The 18,571-nt window shown below is 35.8% G+C and overlaps 1 protein-coding gene across 1 annotated transcript in view; it reads right to left on the reverse strand.

Annotated features, from left to right (window-relative positions):
* The window catches only part of NPEPPS (aminopeptidase puromycin sensitive), an 87,182-nt gene that overhangs the window by 12,643 nt on the left and 55,968 nt on the right, over nt 1-18,571 (reverse strand). The window contains exons 5-17 of the mRNA XM_079726131.1: nt 17,205-17,312; nt 15,741-15,941; nt 15,191-15,287; nt 15,044-15,077; nt 14,073-14,187; nt 11,776-11,940; nt 10,860-10,964; nt 10,374-10,434; nt 8,415-8,524; nt 6,351-6,414; nt 4,033-4,172; nt 1,830-1,964; nt 357-576 (exon numbers count right to left, since the gene is read on the reverse strand). Of these exons, the coding sequence (XP_079582257.1) occupies nt 357-576; nt 1,830-1,964; nt 4,033-4,172; nt 6,351-6,414; nt 8,415-8,524; nt 10,374-10,434; nt 10,860-10,964; nt 11,776-11,940; nt 14,073-14,187; nt 15,044-15,077; nt 15,191-15,287; nt 15,741-15,941; nt 17,205-17,312 (1,555 nt within the window). The remainder of the gene's footprint in view (nt 1-356; nt 577-1,829; nt 1,965-4,032; nt 4,173-6,350; nt 6,415-8,414; nt 8,525-10,373; nt 10,435-10,859; nt 10,965-11,775; nt 11,941-14,072; nt 14,188-15,043; nt 15,078-15,190; nt 15,288-15,740; nt 15,942-17,204; nt 17,313-18,571) is intronic.

Genomic DNA, 18,571 nt, shown 5'->3' on the forward strand with positions numbered 1-18,571 from the left:
CATAAGGTGCCTGGTATTTATGGTAATAATAAATAAAATAATCCAAAATTCCCTTTAGCTTTTCTTTACTAAAAATGGGCCTTTGGAACTTTGTAAAAGACTTTTATTTCCACCATTTGCTCTGTGCATATATCATATTTAGCAACGAATACACATAGCCACCACTGTTTTTATGTTGGTTACCCACATAACTTCACCGGGAGGCTTAAAAGTCCTAAGTCTTACTTTCTAGTTAGCTGAATACACAGTAACATCCAGCAGACACAAAGATGATGCTATTGTTACTGTTAACCACAGCTGAGTAAAAAAAGGACCAATTTCTAATCAATTCTTTCCCCATTCAGTACATCCATTACCTTCTCCAGGCTTGGGGTCCCAGCCCAGTCTCTCCCCTATAGGTGAAAAGACATCTTTCACAAACTCCTGGATTTCCTCATAGAAGTCTGTGTGGGACAAGAGAGTTGAGAGAATCCCCAGGTTACAGCTCAGGTCGCTCCATACAGTATAATTGGGCTCATTCACAAAAGCCTCCATGACTTTTAGAACCTCTACAGTGCTAATGATTCCAGCTCGAGCCTGGGATAGGAAAAAACATAAATTAATCTAGTCTTCAAACAACAGCAAAACAAAAAACACAAGCATGTATTTTTGGCATTATCTTCTGCTAGTTAGTCATCCCTTAAGGAAGAGACTAGACTATATAACCTCAGACCACTACAGAATTTTATAAAATAAAAACTGTATTATGACACCATTCCTTACTTTTTTGCTATTTATAGAAGAGCCACTTTAAAAAATTGCTAAAATTCCACCAATTTAGAAAAAGAAAGAAAACAGTTAACTTCCTATTTCTATTCAGTTTCTGGGGTCTTAGCATTGTTTTTTATTTTGAAAATTTTCATACTTTCAGAAAAGTTGCAAAAACAGTTGGGGCTTTGGTTTTTGACAGAGGCGCTTTCAAAACTAGACCTGCAAACTATGTCAACGTCAGCCTGTCCTTTACTCATTTCTAAAAGAAGGCAAACTGGAAGGCACTACAAATTCAGTCCTTTCAGAACTGACTAACAGAGTTAGGAAAAAGAACTTCTGTTACAGCAGCCAACTGCACAAACACACCACTCTCCTGGGACAGGTCTCTCTCAGCAATGAAATCAGCAGATGTGAGGTTTTGTGCATCAATGCTAATCTGTGTTTATACAAAGGAGGAATCCAAAACCAGTTACTGCAGAGGGGAATGAAAATTTCAAGTCCAATTAAAGGAACACTAGGAGGAATCTGACAATTTTATCACAGAGACATATAGAAATTATCTACCCTATGTTTTGGGGTCATAAAGATAATACTACGAATTGCTCCTTAAAATTTTTTCTGGAACAAAGCTAAATATAAATATAATTCTAAAGCTAATGGGCTATTATAATTTGAATAGTAACGGAATGTTAAAAAATTCTACTAGACTTTCCCTGCAAAGTACAACCACTATTTTAGAAAAATATAAATCACTCTGAATTATTTTTAAAAACCACATAAGTAGAGAAATTTCTTCAAGGTTCATATCTATGTCTGTTGAAAAGAATTTTTGCCTTACAAAGGATAGTTTAAGTATAGTTGCAAAAAGCTGGCTTAGGAGTAATAAAATGAGATTTGTTTCTGGTAAATTATATAGGTTCAATCTTGTCATGTTAATTAATAATTAGTCATTTGCTTTGGTCCTAAAGGCATTCAACCTTCAGGAAGAACTATATTCTTCTAGTTATGTTATAGTCAGGCACTCCAGGAAAAACAAAATCCTTTAATTAACAAAATCCATCATACTACTGGAGGCTCACCAAGGAGAAGAGGTCATTCTGTAATCCAAGTCGATCCACAGGGGGCAGAGAAAGGTCACGAATGCCTGGTAATAAACTTTCCAGCATGGCTGAGCTGTACTGGGTCCGATAAAACCCAACTGTTCCCAGGTTTAACTGAAAAGATATCCAACAGGTATTATTAAAGAGCTGCATTTATTTTTTAAATCAATTTTTTGTAGGTATGAAAGAAGTTCTAGTTTTAGTATATCTGGATGAAAAACAACAAAGATCATTTATGCTAACAGACAAGTTTAAAATGAAACAACATATAAAGACAGTAATCAGTTGTCAAAGATGAATACAGAGGCAAAAGAAAACAGAAACTTGGCATAGTGGGAGGCAAAGTGAGCGACAGTGAAAAGAACATGGCTGAAAAGGAGGATATAATGTGGCTAAGTTTCTATTTCTAATTTCAGTGAATGGTTTTCAGTTTACAGAAAACATTTACTACAAAATAAAAATACTTGGACAATAAAATCTCTGAGGAAGACTAAACCTTTACAAATACTGATCTAATGAGACCAGAGCATCAGCAGAATAACAACTGTTAGGTCCTAGATTTTAAAGAATTACATGGAGTTAAAAGGAAATTTCATATGATTTTTGGAGTGAGGTAATCATTGACTATCATTATTTTCTATAGGCTATTGACCAACAGTCAAAAATATTTTGATAATATTTATATGCAAAATATTTTAATGATAAAATGACAGTATAAGATATAAATATATATATTTAAAAAAAAGGGCTTCCCTGGTGGCACAGTGGTTGGGAGTCTGCCTGCCGATGCAGGGGACACGGGTTCGTGCCCCGGTCCGGGAGGATCCCCCATGCCGCGGAACATCTGGGCCCGTGAGCCATGGCTGCTAAGCCTGCGCCTCCGGAGCCTGTGCTCCGCAACGGGAGAGGCTACAGCAGTGAGAGGCCCGCGTACCGCAAAAAAAAAAAAAAAAGGTATAAATATTCTGGGCTTCCCTGGTGGCGCAGTGGTTAAGAATCCGCCTGCCAATGCAGGGGACACGGGTTCGAGCCCTGGTCCGGGAAGATCCCACATGCCGCAGAGCAACTAAGCCTGTGCGCCACAACTACTGAGCCTGCACTCTAGAGCCTGTGAGCCACAGCTACTGAGCCCGCGTGACACAACTACTAAAGCCCGTGCCTAGAGCCCCTGCTCCACAACAAAGGAAGCCACCGCAATGAGCAGCCCACACAGTGCAACGAAGAGTAGCCCTCACTCGCCGCAACTAAAGAAAGCCCACGCACAGCAACGAAGACCCAACACAGCCAAAAATAAAATAAATTAATTTTTTAAAGGATATAAATATTTTACTATTTATATATATTTAAGTCACTTCACATTTCTAATACAGTAATTATTTTATTGATTCCCTTTATCTTTTACTATAGGAATAACACCTTTATTTACCTAATTACAATCATAGTGTTTTTTCTTATAAGAAAAATTTCATATTGCTACATATGTTCCAGATTGTAATTTCAAATGGTAATATAGTATTCCACTGGGTATATTATAAAAATATATTTAAAAAATTAAAACAGAGGGAGAAATAGTTCTGCAAGCACAAAAGCCTGAGACAATGTATAATTCCTATTAGGAACCTATAATTGGGAGAAAAGTTTGTAATAGATATTCTCATTATGAAAGGTAGAGTACAGAATAATGAAAAATAATATTTACTGACTCTTATTGTTGTGAAATGGTTTTAAAACACCAGCTAAAAGGAATTTCACATTTCAGTGACACACTGATTATTATATGTCTGATCTCACTTGATTATAGTTGTACATGCACAATGACAACACATCATTGAAGTTAACGTGTCATTACAATGACAGGGCAGTTTGAAGTTGCAAGACTACAAATGTTTTGGTTAATGTGACTTTATACATAGACTACTAGTTTTTTCCTGTTTAGTCCTATCCCTTTGTAACTGCTTATTGACCACTCCCTTACCTGACATAAAGGCAAATATCTAGACAATACTATTTGAAAGTTGGCCCTAAATTTCACACAAGAAAGTTCAGAAAAGTTTTTTCTTTTCAAGTCCTAGTCCAAAATGAAGCAGTAGAATTTAGAGCCAGCCATAAAATGCATAAAGGAAATGAAAGAAATAAATCAATTTAGGTAAGATAAAAATGGCCATGTCATTTCTGGACTCACCTTCACCCATTGGTCTGGTTTGACATCTTTTAAAACTACATTCATCTCTGGCTTGTCCATGAGAATCTTCATTTTGGCATGGCTGGAATCTTCACTAGTAGAGATTGTGATAGGAACCATCCACTGGGGACAGTCTTCTCCTTAAGCAAGAGAAGAACAAAGAGGAAACTTGAAAAATAATTTCTCACTGGGAGAAACAGAAGGTAAGGTAGAGAGAGAGGACTGGTGTCCCATGCATGGGTTTGAACCCAATTGTTAAGCCAATAGCTCATTTTTAATGGTACATGAACTCTTCCAGGTAACCTGAATAATAATAAGGAAGAATTTACTAATGAAATCAAAATAGCCTATAAAAAAGAGAGCACTGTGTTTACTTGTAGAATTACAAATACAACAATTTAAATTTAATTGTTGTTTTCCCTTTTCAGAGCAAAAGAGATAATGATTTTACTAATAAAAGACATTTCGAGTGGGTTAAAGCTCTCACATAGCACTTAAAAACAAATTCTAAGGTGCAATTCTTAACAGGTATGTACACTGCTGAGAAACTGAAGAGCTGATTCTATTTCTGCGACAGACAGGATACACCTTGGGAGCTGCTGGATTCGAACACTGAGGAGTCACATCTAAAAGCCAAAGCTTTTGTAAGGCAAATACATACACTCTCTTAGGTATTATACAGCAAAATAGATTTTGCATTAAGATGCCAAACAAAAGAGAGTCATTGCCCACTACATTAATGAAACTATCTTAATAAATTATATAGCTTTATGCTATCAGGCTAAACCACAAATGAAAATTCCCTCCTGACACTGGGATAATTCAGGTTTTAATAATGCCTATAGTGGTCACAGAGTATAGGAAAGACCTGCAAAACCTGTCAGTTCTACAATGCAGATTGCAGATATGTGCAGAAAACAGCAACTGTGACACTATTTATTTAGATAATAAACATGTCACCTCACTTGTCAGACATATTTATTAAGAGTAACTCTCAATGCTAAGGAAGACTAAGGGTTGAAGGCTGTACCTCTTAAACCTAGTAGAATGCATCATCATTTGGTGGGTGGAACATGAAAAGGCATTGGTGATTCTGATATACCCTTCCCCCTGTTGGGAACGACTATTTTAAAGGAAGTGAGAAAGGTGCAGAAAAACAGTTTACTTCTTGATTTTTCAATTCATCTTTAATTCCCTGGGTAAAAGAGTCTATTGTTGGGCTTCCCTGGTGGTGCAGTGGTTAAGAATCCACCTGACAATGCAGGGGACACTGGTTTGAGCCCTGGTTCAGGAAGATCCCACACGCCGTGGAGCAACTAAGCCCGTGCGCCACAACCACTGAGCCTGCACTCTACAGCCCGCAAGCCACAACTACTGAGCCCAAGTGCCACATCTACTGAAGACCACACGCCTAGAGCCTGTGCTCTGCAACAAGAGAAGCCACTGCAGTGAGAAGTCCATGCACTGCAACGAAGAGTAGCCCCCGCTCGCCACAACTAGAGAAAGCCCATGTGCAGCAACGAAGACCCAACACAGCCGAAAATAATTAAACAAACAAAAAAAAGTCTAATGTCATGTAGAAATATTTGAAAAAGCAGAGTTGAGTGATAGTTAAGGGTATAATAAACTTAAACTTAAGGATTATAAACTTATATAATCCAACTATTTTGTTTGAATTCCTACTCTTTGACTTATTATATAGGTTATCTTGCACAATTTAACTTACTTAGCTATGCCTCAGCTTCCCTATTTGTAAACAGAAATAATATGACCTACCTAAGAGGGTTGCTGAGAGTATAAAATAAGGGTCAGTTATAGTGCTTAGCACAATGACTGGTACATAATAAATCTAAATAATCATTGGGTTTTATTTATTTGCTTAGTTACTTACTACGGCCAAGAATTAAAAAAAAAAAAATTAGCCACAATGTATACACTTGGTACATAAGTATACCAAATGTACTTAGTACGCAAGTGCATAAGACTTAGTACACAAATGCATACCAAGTCTTCTTTTAGGGATTAAGGTTAGAGACATCACTTCTTGAGTGTTCCTATACTTCTTCATTCATTACAGCCCCCAATAACACACAGAGACATGGACTTTCAAAAATCTACGAATATGACAATACTACAAATACCCCATGAATCTCCTGTTTTGACTTCCTAGATTTCGTTTTTATTCTATTACCATTACCTTGTTTCTGTTTAATTCTATTAAAAATATTTTAAATGGATAATTATTTCTTATTAGTTGGAACACTATGGTATGGTATCCAAACTCACTGATCAGCTCCCACTCATAGCCATTTGCTTACCAACATATGGTCCACTGGCACAGAACTTCCTTTGGGACAACCTCAGTAGTCTGTCATCTTCTATCTAAAGAAACAAAACAAAACAAAGGCCGTAGTAGCAACAACACTTTTTTTTTTGGAGGGGACGACATCTCTGTGACAAAGTAGAGGTGAAACCATATAGCCAAATGGCTCCTGAATATACAAAATGCAATGGTGATAAAGAGCATGATACTACAGAATGGTAGAAAAGTCACTATTTCTTATTAAGGCCTCAAAATAACAATACTCTAAAAATTAAAGGCCAGGTGCTATGAAATATTGCTCATGAGACGAGATATCCAGATAAGAACTTCAAAGTGTTAAAGTTTTCAAAAAGGATACATAGTTAACCTTTATGGAGGAAGGTTATGTCTTCAGCCTTTTCTACTTCCAAAAAGTGGCAACATTAAATTAGCATGTGGACTCAATATTCAGAATTCAAATTCTGAATTCAGAATCCAAAGTCATTTTTAGAACAACTGACAAACATGAAAGCAGCACACACCTTGTTTCAAAGGATGAGCTTTGCAATGAAACACAAAAAAAAGTCGGGGGGAGGTACTGCAAAAAACTAAAAAGCCAGAAGCAACAAAGGCAAGTACATATTTTTTAAAAAATACTTCAACAATATGCAATCTTTTGTTTTAGTTATCATTTGTTACTATGCCCTAGACATTTTAAATAACGCAAGATACAACAATTTTAAGATCACTTAAATCAAACACTAAATTGGGTCAATGACCTTTATAAAGGGATAAACTGACTGCAAGAGACAGAAATGAAAAACTAAAAAATTTGAGTGAGGAAGCAATGGCCACTTTGATGCCATAAAGAAACTACTAATGAACTTAAATACTGATACTACATCACTGATTAATTATGTATCACATAGATTTCCTTGAAAAAGTTATTAGGTGACTTTTAAATTGATTCAGAAACAAAGCAAAAATATTTAAATTTAGGGAATATAAAGTGAGATACAGATCATTATCAAGATACAATGTTGCAGAGTTCTCCTATTTGTAAAAGAACTGAGTCATAGACAGGCTTTTTATTATAATGTAAAATGGAGGATTCGTTTGGCTGTGCTTGGAGACCAAAAAAATGCAGAAAAAGTAAGATCTTGAAAGTAGCTTGATGGAAAAGTTCGCTGAGTCACAATAACGTTGGGAGGAAGTGGGGTATTAGTGTCCTCACTTCTGATAAACTAGAAAGAAACAGAATGGCCACAATGATAGCTCACTAAAGTTTTAGATATCCTTTCTCACCAAATATGATTAATTGTGTTCCCTAAATTGCCTTTTCAAATGCTTGCAGCCAATCTAACTGAGAGGTTCTCCAATGTGTATACTTTATTTAAGATTGCCACATTGAGCCTTTGTAAAATATTAGCTTCATGGACAATGCAGAACCACAAGGACAAACACATACCTAAAACAGAGCTATGAATCCTCCTCCCTAAAAAAGAATGGAATTAATTCCCTATGCAGCTTATAAAACCATGGCAAAGAAATTTAAGAGAATGATTTCATAGTTTCATACAATTAAACTAAGTTAAGACAAACTTTCTGGTATGCATTATAGGTTGATGTGTAATTCTCAGTACTGTTGGAGGACAATTCATTTTGAACTACACCTGTCTGAATTCAGATAACAGTTCAACTAATATGAATGCAATTCTAATCAAAATCACAATGCCATCCAACATTAAAAACTAATTTTAGGGCTTCCCTGGTGGCGCAGTGGTTGAGAGTCTGCCTGCCGATGCAGGGGACACGGGTTCGTGCCCCGGTCCGGGAGGATCCCGCATGCCGCGGAGCGGATAGGCCCGTGAGCCATGGCTGCTGAGCCTGCACGTCCGGAGCCTGTGCTCCGCAACGGGAGAGGCCACAGCAGTGAGAGGCCCGCGTACCGCAAAAAGTATAAGGGCTGGCTTAAATCTTACCTAGAATACTTAAAGGACAGAAAAGCAAATTTGATAACACTGACTGAATTTCATTTAATACAATATGAGAAAAACTGAAGGACTTTTTATAAGTTTACCTGCTCTGCTTCCACGTAAATGAGAGGGAATCCCATTTGTTTGGTCCAGGTATTCATCACAGCGGCTATAGGTTTACCACTGGCATTTTCTAAACTTTCCCAGAGATCCTCTAGAAGATAAATACAAACAATGAAAATTTAAAATGTTTCCATTTTTATTTTCCTAAACAAACCAGAAATTTTATATAACTCTTGACACTGCAACACTGACCAATTTTGTGGTTCTTTCAGGTTCAGGAACAGTGGGCCAAATTAACGTTCTCCTTGCCTTCCCATTAAGTGAACTCTATTGTCTTATAGTCTAAGATGTTCTTAATTGTTCCAATTTATTAAAAAATTACAAGTTATAAACAAAAGACAAACAGGTGAGTTCAAACAAGAAGAAACAGAAACAAACAAATGGAAACATATTCAAGGTCACTACTAAACATTCACAAACTTAAAACTATTATACCCATTCAATTAACAGAAGTTAAAAAATACTCAATGCTGATGCTGTTTTTGACCCATATGGTCAGACAACTCTGGTGGTAGAATAAGCAAAACAACAATACAATGTGGTACATGCTGTAACAGGGGCAAGAACAGAGAAAGAAAAATCCAAAGAATAAAGGCTTCACAAGAGGTAAACTTTTGGTCTGCACTTGAAGAGGAGTTGTTCATTAGACAGGGGGAAAAAGGGCATTCCAGGTAGACAAAATAAAGGTACAAAGAGGAAAATAAAAAGGAATTCGCTGGCGGTCCAGTGGTTAGGCTTCTGAGCTTTCACTGCCATGGGCCCGGGTTCGATCCCTGGTCAGGGAACTAAGATCCCATAAGCTGTGCAGCACGGCCAAAAAAAAAAAAAAGAGGAAAGTATAAGAAATGACAGAAAATGTCAGTAACGGCAATATGTTCAATAAGCTGAAGACAGAGGTGCATGTGTGGGAGTAACAGGCCATGAGGCTAAAAAAGTAGGAAGGAAGAACTGTTCAAGACTGTATGGCTTACAAAGAAGTATAGACTTTATCGTGAAAGGAATGTGGCATCTCAAGTGTTTTTAATCAGTAGGGTGATGTAATTAGATATTCACTTTAGAAAGATAACCCTAGCTAGCCTCAGAGTGAGAGATGAAACTGAAGAGAGTGGGACAAGGCAAGTAGTAAATTAGTAGTGAATTCCAGGGGAGAGATCAAGAAGGCATAAATTAAGGGCGGGGCGGAGACAGTAGACAGAGAGCACTACAACTCCTACAAGAGGATAAAAACCATGGATGATTAACGGGAATGTATTTGAACTGCCAATTGTCTTTCATAAGTAACAAAAACAAACCAAAAAAAGTTACATGGTACACCCTGTACCAGTTATACTTTGGTAAACTAAAGTACGGCCCATGAACTAGTAGCACTGGCTTCACCTGGGAGTCTGTTAGAAATGCAGACTCTCGGGCCCCACCCCAGACCTATACTAATGACATTACACAAATCTTGTTTTTTAAACTATTTTTGTTCACTAAGGAACTCAGCTTCATATTCAATCAACTATTACACCTTTATTCTTCCTTTTGACTCTAATATCTAAAATCTTAAGAATTTACTTCATTGAAAATCTGTAGTTCCACAAGTTCACTCCTACAAATGGTTAATTTGCAGCTATTTTAATGGCCAATGGTCAACGAAGGGCAACAAAATCCACAAATCATCAAAAAAAACAAGCTCTGGTAAAGTAAACAGAACTTTTCAGACTCTTTAAAGTGGCAAAACATTGAGCTGTGGAAAGCAGACTACTGGAGGATGACCAAAAGGATAATAGGTCCTGATTCATGCTGTTGATCCATGATGTAACACATCTTCAAATAAGTCGACTCTATTTCCTATCCAGCACATGGAAAATTAAGTATTTAGGAAAAATAAAATGTCACACTCTGGATAGTATGCCAACACTTTCTCTCCATTTCTATATCAAGCTATTAAAGATTACCTGTGGCAGCATTCTTTTGTTGAAACTTGGTTAAATACATGTTCATTCCTTTCTTAAAGTCCTGAGAAAACACAATTTTTAACATCCAGGAGAGTCAGAACTCAGAATTATAGTATATTTTGAGTGTATAGTACTCAAAAACTAATTTACTCAAATTACTTGACTGTTAGATTTACTAAAACACATGTATCCCCCTAATGTCTACTACCTTCTGTTTAAAAATGCATACTCTTTGCCTTCTAGTTTTGCTTTTAAGTTTTATACCAGACTTCCACCAACCCCCAAAACATATTTGCAACATCATTCATCTGAGAGACCAAAATAGTCAGCATAAAAAGAAATAAAGACAAGCCAGAGTACTATCCTTATAAATTCTAGAAAAATTACTTAGGAACTTAACCTAAATAAAATCAAACTTTTTTTTTCATGCAAAACTCTACGGTTTCACCATAAAAGAACGGAAGATGTTTTAAATTGCTTTTTTACCTTATCCCCAATGTAGTCATGTAGCATTCGGATGACAGATGCACCTTTGCTATATGATATAGCGTCAAATATCTCATCAACTTCAGAAGGATGGCCCACACTGACCTAGCAGACAGTGTGATTTAAGGTTATGACAGGAAGCAGACAGCCTGTAATACTGAATTACATAAAAAGCTTTCTAGGAAAACCCTTCTAAATCATAAGATACTTTTTCCCTTTAGGTGACTCATAATGTATAATTGTTTAAAAGGGTTTAATAACTAATACTAATAAAATAGAATATATAACACAATCCCCATCATCTCTTAGGACCTGGGTTCCAATCTTGGCACTGCTTTGCTGGGAGGCAAGTCACTACTGCTCTCTTTGAGCGTAGGGAAGTGAGGGTAAGGAAGGGAGAGATGAAAAACATTTGACTTCTTGCACTAATCGTCATGGCTCACAGTTACACAGGACCCTGGTGAAATATGTCAAAGCAGACTCTAAGTCTAGCTCTTTAGAGGCAAAATTTATACAGATAAACTAGCTGAAGTAAGGACAGGCTAAGTCAAAAGAATTAAACTATTTATATAAAAACAGACAATGACAACAATAAAGAGCATGTTCAGAATTTTCTCTGAAACAACAGAATCATACTACCCAGCAGCTATGGTTCCCCCACACTATTCAATAAACATCTATTTAGTGAATGCTTACAGGTACTGAGCACTTGCTTCTACACAGATCACAGATGTTTAAGAAGAAACACAATTAGACCTTAGTCGTGCTAGAATTTCAAGAATGGAAATATAAACTACAAAAGTACATGACATCACCCATGCAATTTTCTTTTCAGAGTCCTAAGTATCTCTATAAACAAATTATATATTTTACTGAAAGTGAGAGCAAAGGCCAATGACTGAAAATTATGTCTCACTTCAATAGGATGGCTGTTATCTAAGGCATCAAGCTCCTGGGCACGTGTGTAATCAGCAGAAACAAACTGAGTCCAGATATCATACTCTGGGAAGCAGTGGTCTACACACAGATATTCAATCCATGATGCGAAGCCTTCATTTAACCAAAGATGAGTCCACCATTCCTAAAGACAAAAGATGGAAATATATAAAGAAAACAAGATGCTTGTCACTCCACTAATTTAAAAAACTCATATGTCCCTTCCACTATACTCTAAAGCTCTTAATGAACTGAAATTCATTTCAAAACATTTAGTAAATAACTCACATCCCTGAACAAAAGAAATGCCAAGAAAGGCCAACCTGGTGACACTAGCATTATCACCACTGCTAAGTAACTATCTGGTACTGAAGGTAGAAAAGGAGGAAGAAGGAGGATGAAAAACACCCTAAATATGGAAAAGGGAAAAAGAGCACATAAATACAGGCAAGAGCCTACATTGTCATATAAAACTTAGTTTAATAAACAGTTCTCTTAAAAAAAACAGAAAGCTTATCAGGACCAAACAAGGAAAACTGGAAACTATTTCCATAATGACAGGGAAAAATCACTGTTGATTGAAAAGTTAAACTTTCTAGATAAACAGAAAAGCAGTACTGCTTATGTAAGAATTATGTGAAATTAACAAATGTCATGGCAGTAAGTAGTTCAGTAATGAATTGGTGTTTAAACATTTATGAAATATAAAATTCTCATCTGTTAGTAAGAATTAACAGTGGAGTGGACAAAGAATATAATGGGTCACAGACAAAATCAACTTTTTGAAAAAGAAATCAACTTTTTAGAAAGAGATTTCAATCTAATTTTCATTAAAGTTGATTAAATCTCTTATGAAAAGAAAGCAATACTATATGAATTCAGGACAAAGGACTAATGCAATGGTGAAAAACAAAAGGGCATTTTAAAATTCTGAAAAGATCAAATATTTTCAATATCAACTGATAAATGGTTATCTGTCTATATGCTTTGTGCACTTATTTAACCAAAAGCCTCCACTGGGATAAGCTGGTACAAACCTAGTAATTTTCCAACTATCTCTAAGCCTTTGAATTTTGGTTAATGAAACAAGTGACATCTAATAACTAGAAATTGCTCCAATCCAGTAAAAAGTTGTTTAAAAGCAAAATGAGAATGCACACATTTCCCCTACTAAAATTTATTACTGGAAGTTTAAAAATAAAATCATAAAAAATAAAGTCTGCTCAACACTGAGCAAAAAAATTGTTTGGCAGCAACAAACTTGCTGCATTAGGAGAAAAGAATGTTTCTGACATATTGAATACAGGTACTAGTATACTTACTTCCGCATAAAATTATATTTCAAAAATTTTTTTTTACCCCTAAGCAAAATTTTAAACATCCAAAGCAAAAAGGAAAGGATTTACTTTCAAGGGCTGACTTTCTTTAGAAACTCTTTCAAATATGTAAGAGTTGCTAAATGTTTTCCTTTCTTGCTTATTTTTGTGACATGTGGACTCAACTAATATCCAAATTGGGCTCTGCTCTTTGGCAGCCTAAAATGCCATCAGGAAATTTGGCTGGCTCCAGAATCTCCAGTTCTTTCTTTGCAGAGGCACTTCTAGTTCACTTATTAAACGCTGGGCTCCCAAGCTCTAACACAGTTGGCTGCTATAGATAGTACTTATTCAGAGTAAGGGAAAGGTCAAGACTAGAGGACAGAGATCATTCACTGCAAACATTATAATAAACAAGAACTTCAATAGGACAGTTGGAAATTTTAATATACTTCACGGTTATTCTGTTGTTTCTTTGCCTTCATTTCTGTCAAATTTCAACTTAAAATTTCAGGCAATGAAGAAAATGACCCTTAAAAACATTTCAACCTAATCAAGGATAGTTTGTCATTTATCAGGTTACTTTACAGCTAGTGACTACATAATATATAGAACACAAGAAACTACTGTTAGTCTGAATCTCACTGCATGGAATCTCTCTACCTAAGTGAAATCTCTTCCTTTCACCCAAATTAGTATCATGACATCCCCCGCTTGCAGGCAGTATTTAGAACAGTTTAGGAAGTATTTTCTGTTGAATAAAGATTATCTACATGCTTTTAATCAACAAGAATATTCTGATAAACACTTTTCAAAGTGGACCTTTTAAAATAAAGTTTTTCAATCAAAAAACTACTTTTTTGGTACAACATTCCAGCCAAACCTGAAATACTATGTAGACAAAAAAAAGGTGCAGCAGGAAAAAAATAAATATATTTGAGCACTTAAAAATATTAAATACCATAGTAACAAGATTTCCAAACCATTGATGGGCGAGCTCATGTCCCACAACCAGGGCAACCCACTGGCGTGATGAAGAACAGGAGTTTTTTGGATCAATAAGCAATGCAGTCTCCCTGTGTTTAAAAAAAAAAATTTTTTTTTAAGTATTACAATCAAAGCAGGCATGCAGAAATGGGGGAGGGAGATTCAAACAGTAAATAAGTTGGTCAAGTTAGGCTTTAAAGATGTCAAGAAAACATTTCCTCAGAGTACACAGGATAGAAAAAGTTCTGGGAAGATTAAAGACACCACTCCAATAGAATTCATAACAGAAGATCAAAGATGTGACACAAGTTTAATTATCAGTTTGTTTATAGGACAGCTGCCTGAATTTCAGAAAAACTTTGTCTAAAGGATTAGGGATTATTGTGCTAGACAGACAGAGAAGACAGTCCTTCCATTAAAAGAAGGGGAGCAGAAAGTGGGGGGAAGATGCATTCCACAGTCCTAAAAAGAACACTGAGCAGGCTGTCCAAAACTTAGCTCACTGAAGAAGGCAAGTGAAAGTAGAAGACAGAAACTTGTTTACAGACACTGCTTTTAAAATTATACAACCTACATGTTTGTATTGTGGTGACAGACATGTAAAAATCTGGCCAGACGATATTAAATCAGGGAAAGTTCTTCAAGCTGGATATATAACTATGTAACTACTAGAAGGACGAGAAGGCACTGAAATGAGAAACTCAGCCAAAAATACATCTACAAATGCTACTAATGCCAGATGCTCACTTTAAAATCTTATACTCTCAGATAGTAGCACCAGAGGGTGATCATCTGAATTCTTGAAATGTTCAAGGAAGTGGGGGGAGGTAGGAAAATTTATGACAGGTTATAAAGCAGAAGCTACTGAACTGTACTTAGGAGTGAAGCTCTCATGAAATCAGTGATTTTAAAAAGATAAGGCAGGGTAATACATCATTAACATACCTATAAGTAACAAGGCCCCAGTTCTCCATGGCACCTTCATAAAATAAATATAAACATTTATTGATATTTATATATATTTCTTCTTGAAAAATCATAGAATTCAAAAAAAGTTATTACAATTCATCAATAAAATGAAATTTACTTTACCAGCTGCAAAGTCTGCAATAGCAATGAGATCAATTTTAGGTAGAGGATAAGGAACATTGAAGTAGTCCTTATAAAAAGGCAGAGTTTTAGCAGCAACCTATAAAAGTATAGACAAAAGAACCATCTGATAAATCTTACTGTCATTCATATAGAAATCCACAAAGGAATCCTGTTGCAAGCCAAATATCTCAAGTTACTAGAAACCAACCCTGGGGAGCCCCACCTCCAAAGTGTGCTTTAGCCCTAAGCTTTGTATGTCAGCCAAACTTTAATCCATTTATAATTCAGTATGAAAAGTATAATTACATATTTTCCCACCCACTCTCTGGGTAAATAAATTCTACTCTAATATTTTCTTAATCATTATCTTGTAAAATGTTAATAAAACACCAAAGTTGCTAGTTCCCAGATTCTATTAAAAGTAAAACCAAAGTAGTACATGAAATTTCAGATTAAATTATAAATAATTGTACTAATAATTGATCAGAAATGTAAATTCCCCAACCTGGAGTTATGGACTGTTGGAACAATCCTCTTCAAGTACATTTACCTCTAACGCAAATTTTCCTTGCTCTGCTTTGCCAACAGGGGTGTAAACACGGACACACACACCATCTTTTGACCTTGTTTCTACAAAGTCATATTCACCCACAACAAATGCCACCAGATACGTAGACATGACAGGTGTGCGAGCAAACTTCACTTCCACTACATTTTCATCATCAGGATATGGTTTCCGATCAATTACATTCTTTAAAAAAAAATTAAAAAAAAGGAAAATTTAACAGATTTACATTAAATACCTTAGAGCAAACACTAGCCAAAAACTCTAGGCTTTGGGGCCTTTTCTTCCCCCTTTCCAGCACTGCTTACTTCTCTATCCTAATTCATCCAGTGCTATTATGCTGTCAAGATCTTTCCTATTAAGAAGGAAAGTCACCTGATAAAGTATTCACACTAAGAAACTGGAGCCTAAAGTGTTAAAACTTCCAAGGATTTGTAAGAAAAAAGAAGCAACTTTTCTTGAATACCTATTAATATGCCAGATACTGGGATATTTTAAGACCTCAATACTTTTCAAGTGAATGAAGGATAGGAGACAACAAATATTAATGAAAATAAAATGTAATTGTGGAATCAGACATTTCAAAGGGCACAGATTTCTAGATTTAGAGCATTCTCTGTACCAAGGCTGGCTCTAAACAAATTTGTCACAAAACCTCCACTTTACCTTTGGAGTCCCCTAATTTCCCTCTGGTGTTCTCCCTCTTTTTCCTATTCAGGCTCTCAGTTTCCTCAAGGTCTCTCTATTCTTTCTTCCACGTAAGACTTATTCAAGAATTGATCTGATAAATTCATTCATACTAAATTGTAAATGAACATTTCAGTGTAATATATTAGCTTCCTCTCTGAGAATACTTGAGAAGAGAATCTATGGAATTCTCTCCACCAATAAAGGAGGCAAAAGCCAGTTATTTTCAGGTGCAGCAGGCATTTCCAAGTTCCCTAGATTCCTATTATAAGCCACAGGCTACTCTATGTCTTAAGTAAGGCAGTCTTAGACAATACACTTCAAGTAGTGAATGCTTACTCTATTATGAATGAGGATCAACGACATCAGTGGAGGGAGCATATTCCAAGAATACAATCAGCCAAAAACCTAAATACACTTCATTATGTGGCTATATCTTTTGGCATTTAATAAGAATATCAGATTTTTTTTCTTTCAGGTAATATTTATTAAACTCATTTCTTATTCAGATTTCCAAATTGAAGGAATTAGATGATCTTGTTAATATAGTTTATAAAGAATTTCTTCCAGGAGGGGGGAAACTCCCCATATAAGGCAATAAAGAAAAAGAAGCCTTTTCAGAAATTAAGAAAACTAACATTTGTGCTCCAATTATGTGTCAAGCATTGTGCTGGGTGGTTTCATGCTATCCCATCTAATCAGCAAACTAAATATGCTAAATGCTTATTCAAAATATGAACATACTCACAAACACAAACATACCATGTTTGATAAAGCTACTCTGTCTTTAGGAACAACCAATGAGATATCAAAAGTTGCTTTGATGGCAGGCTCATCCCAGCAAGGAAAAGCTCTCCGGGCATCAGTAGCCTTAAGAAAAGAATATGAAATATAAAATATCACAGAATTAACCTACCAGAATATTTCATGAAATAACAGACATTTTTCTTTCTATCATTTGTTCATTCACTTTTTCAAATATTTATTTTCTACTCAGTGCCAGGTAACAAGCTAGGCACTGACTACAAAGAAAACACAAGGTTTACTATCATTGCCACATCAGCAATTATCCAGGAACTAGGTCTGCTATAGAGCTTAACAATTTATAGTATTAGAATAACTGACAATTATATATATATATATATATATTTTTTTTTTTTTTTCTGTACGTGGGCCTCTCACTGCTGTGGCCTCTCCCGTTGTGGAGCACAGGCTCCGGACACACACAGGCTCCGCGGCCATGGCTTGCGGGCCCAGCCGCTCCGTGGCATGTGGGATCTTCCGGGATCGGGGCACGAACCCGTGTCCCCTGCATCGGCAGGCGGACTCTCAACCACTGCGCCACCAGGGAAGCCCGACAATTATATTTTTGTTTTTATTAAACAAACTAGGAACTAGATCTGCTATACAGCTTAACAATTTATAGTATTAGAATAACTGACAATTATATTTTTGTTTTTATTAAAACATTTTAATATTTCAAATTAAAGGCAAATGGTTTTATCTATAATGTCAACACAACACTGAGCACAGGAAGGTTAACAGTATACTGCTGTAAGGATTCAACGATGGGAAAATATGACTGGTTGCCTCTCTGGCTTTGATTTCAAAATAAAAATAAAAATATCTCCAGAATTTCTGATGTGCTTTGTTCTTTATCTGGAATGGTAGCAACAGGAAAAGAGACAGAGGCTGTATCAGTTCCAAACAGGTCATTTGTTTAATGGCACTTCCATATACAACACATAAAACTGTCACCATTTGACCTACCTTTTGAAAGAGATCTCATTCTTTCTTTAAAAATAAAAAAGAGCAAACTTGTTAAAGCAAAATAAGATTAGTGGTGCAGTAGAATATCAGTTATAAAAGAAAAAATCTTTAATAAAATAGAAATAGAACCATTGACAAGATTCTGTATCTTAAAAAGAAGTAACAAAATATGCAAAGGTAGAGGAGGCACATACTTCTGAAAAAGGATTTCTCCAAGGAAAAACATTAGATGGCTGATTGCACTCTCAAAGAAACTAAATAAATTATGAATTCTACTAAAGAATAAATAAGACTAAAGATGTTTAAAAAAAGAATAAATAAGACATTTGGAAAAGTAAGTAGAGTGTAAAGAAAGAAAT

The sequence above is a fragment of the Hyperoodon ampullatus genome (genome assembly GCF_949752795.1).
Source record: "Hyperoodon ampullatus genome assembly, chromosome: 19".
In the NCBI taxonomy this organism is placed as follows: Eukaryota; Metazoa; Chordata; class Mammalia; order Artiodactyla; family Ziphiidae; genus Hyperoodon; species Hyperoodon ampullatus.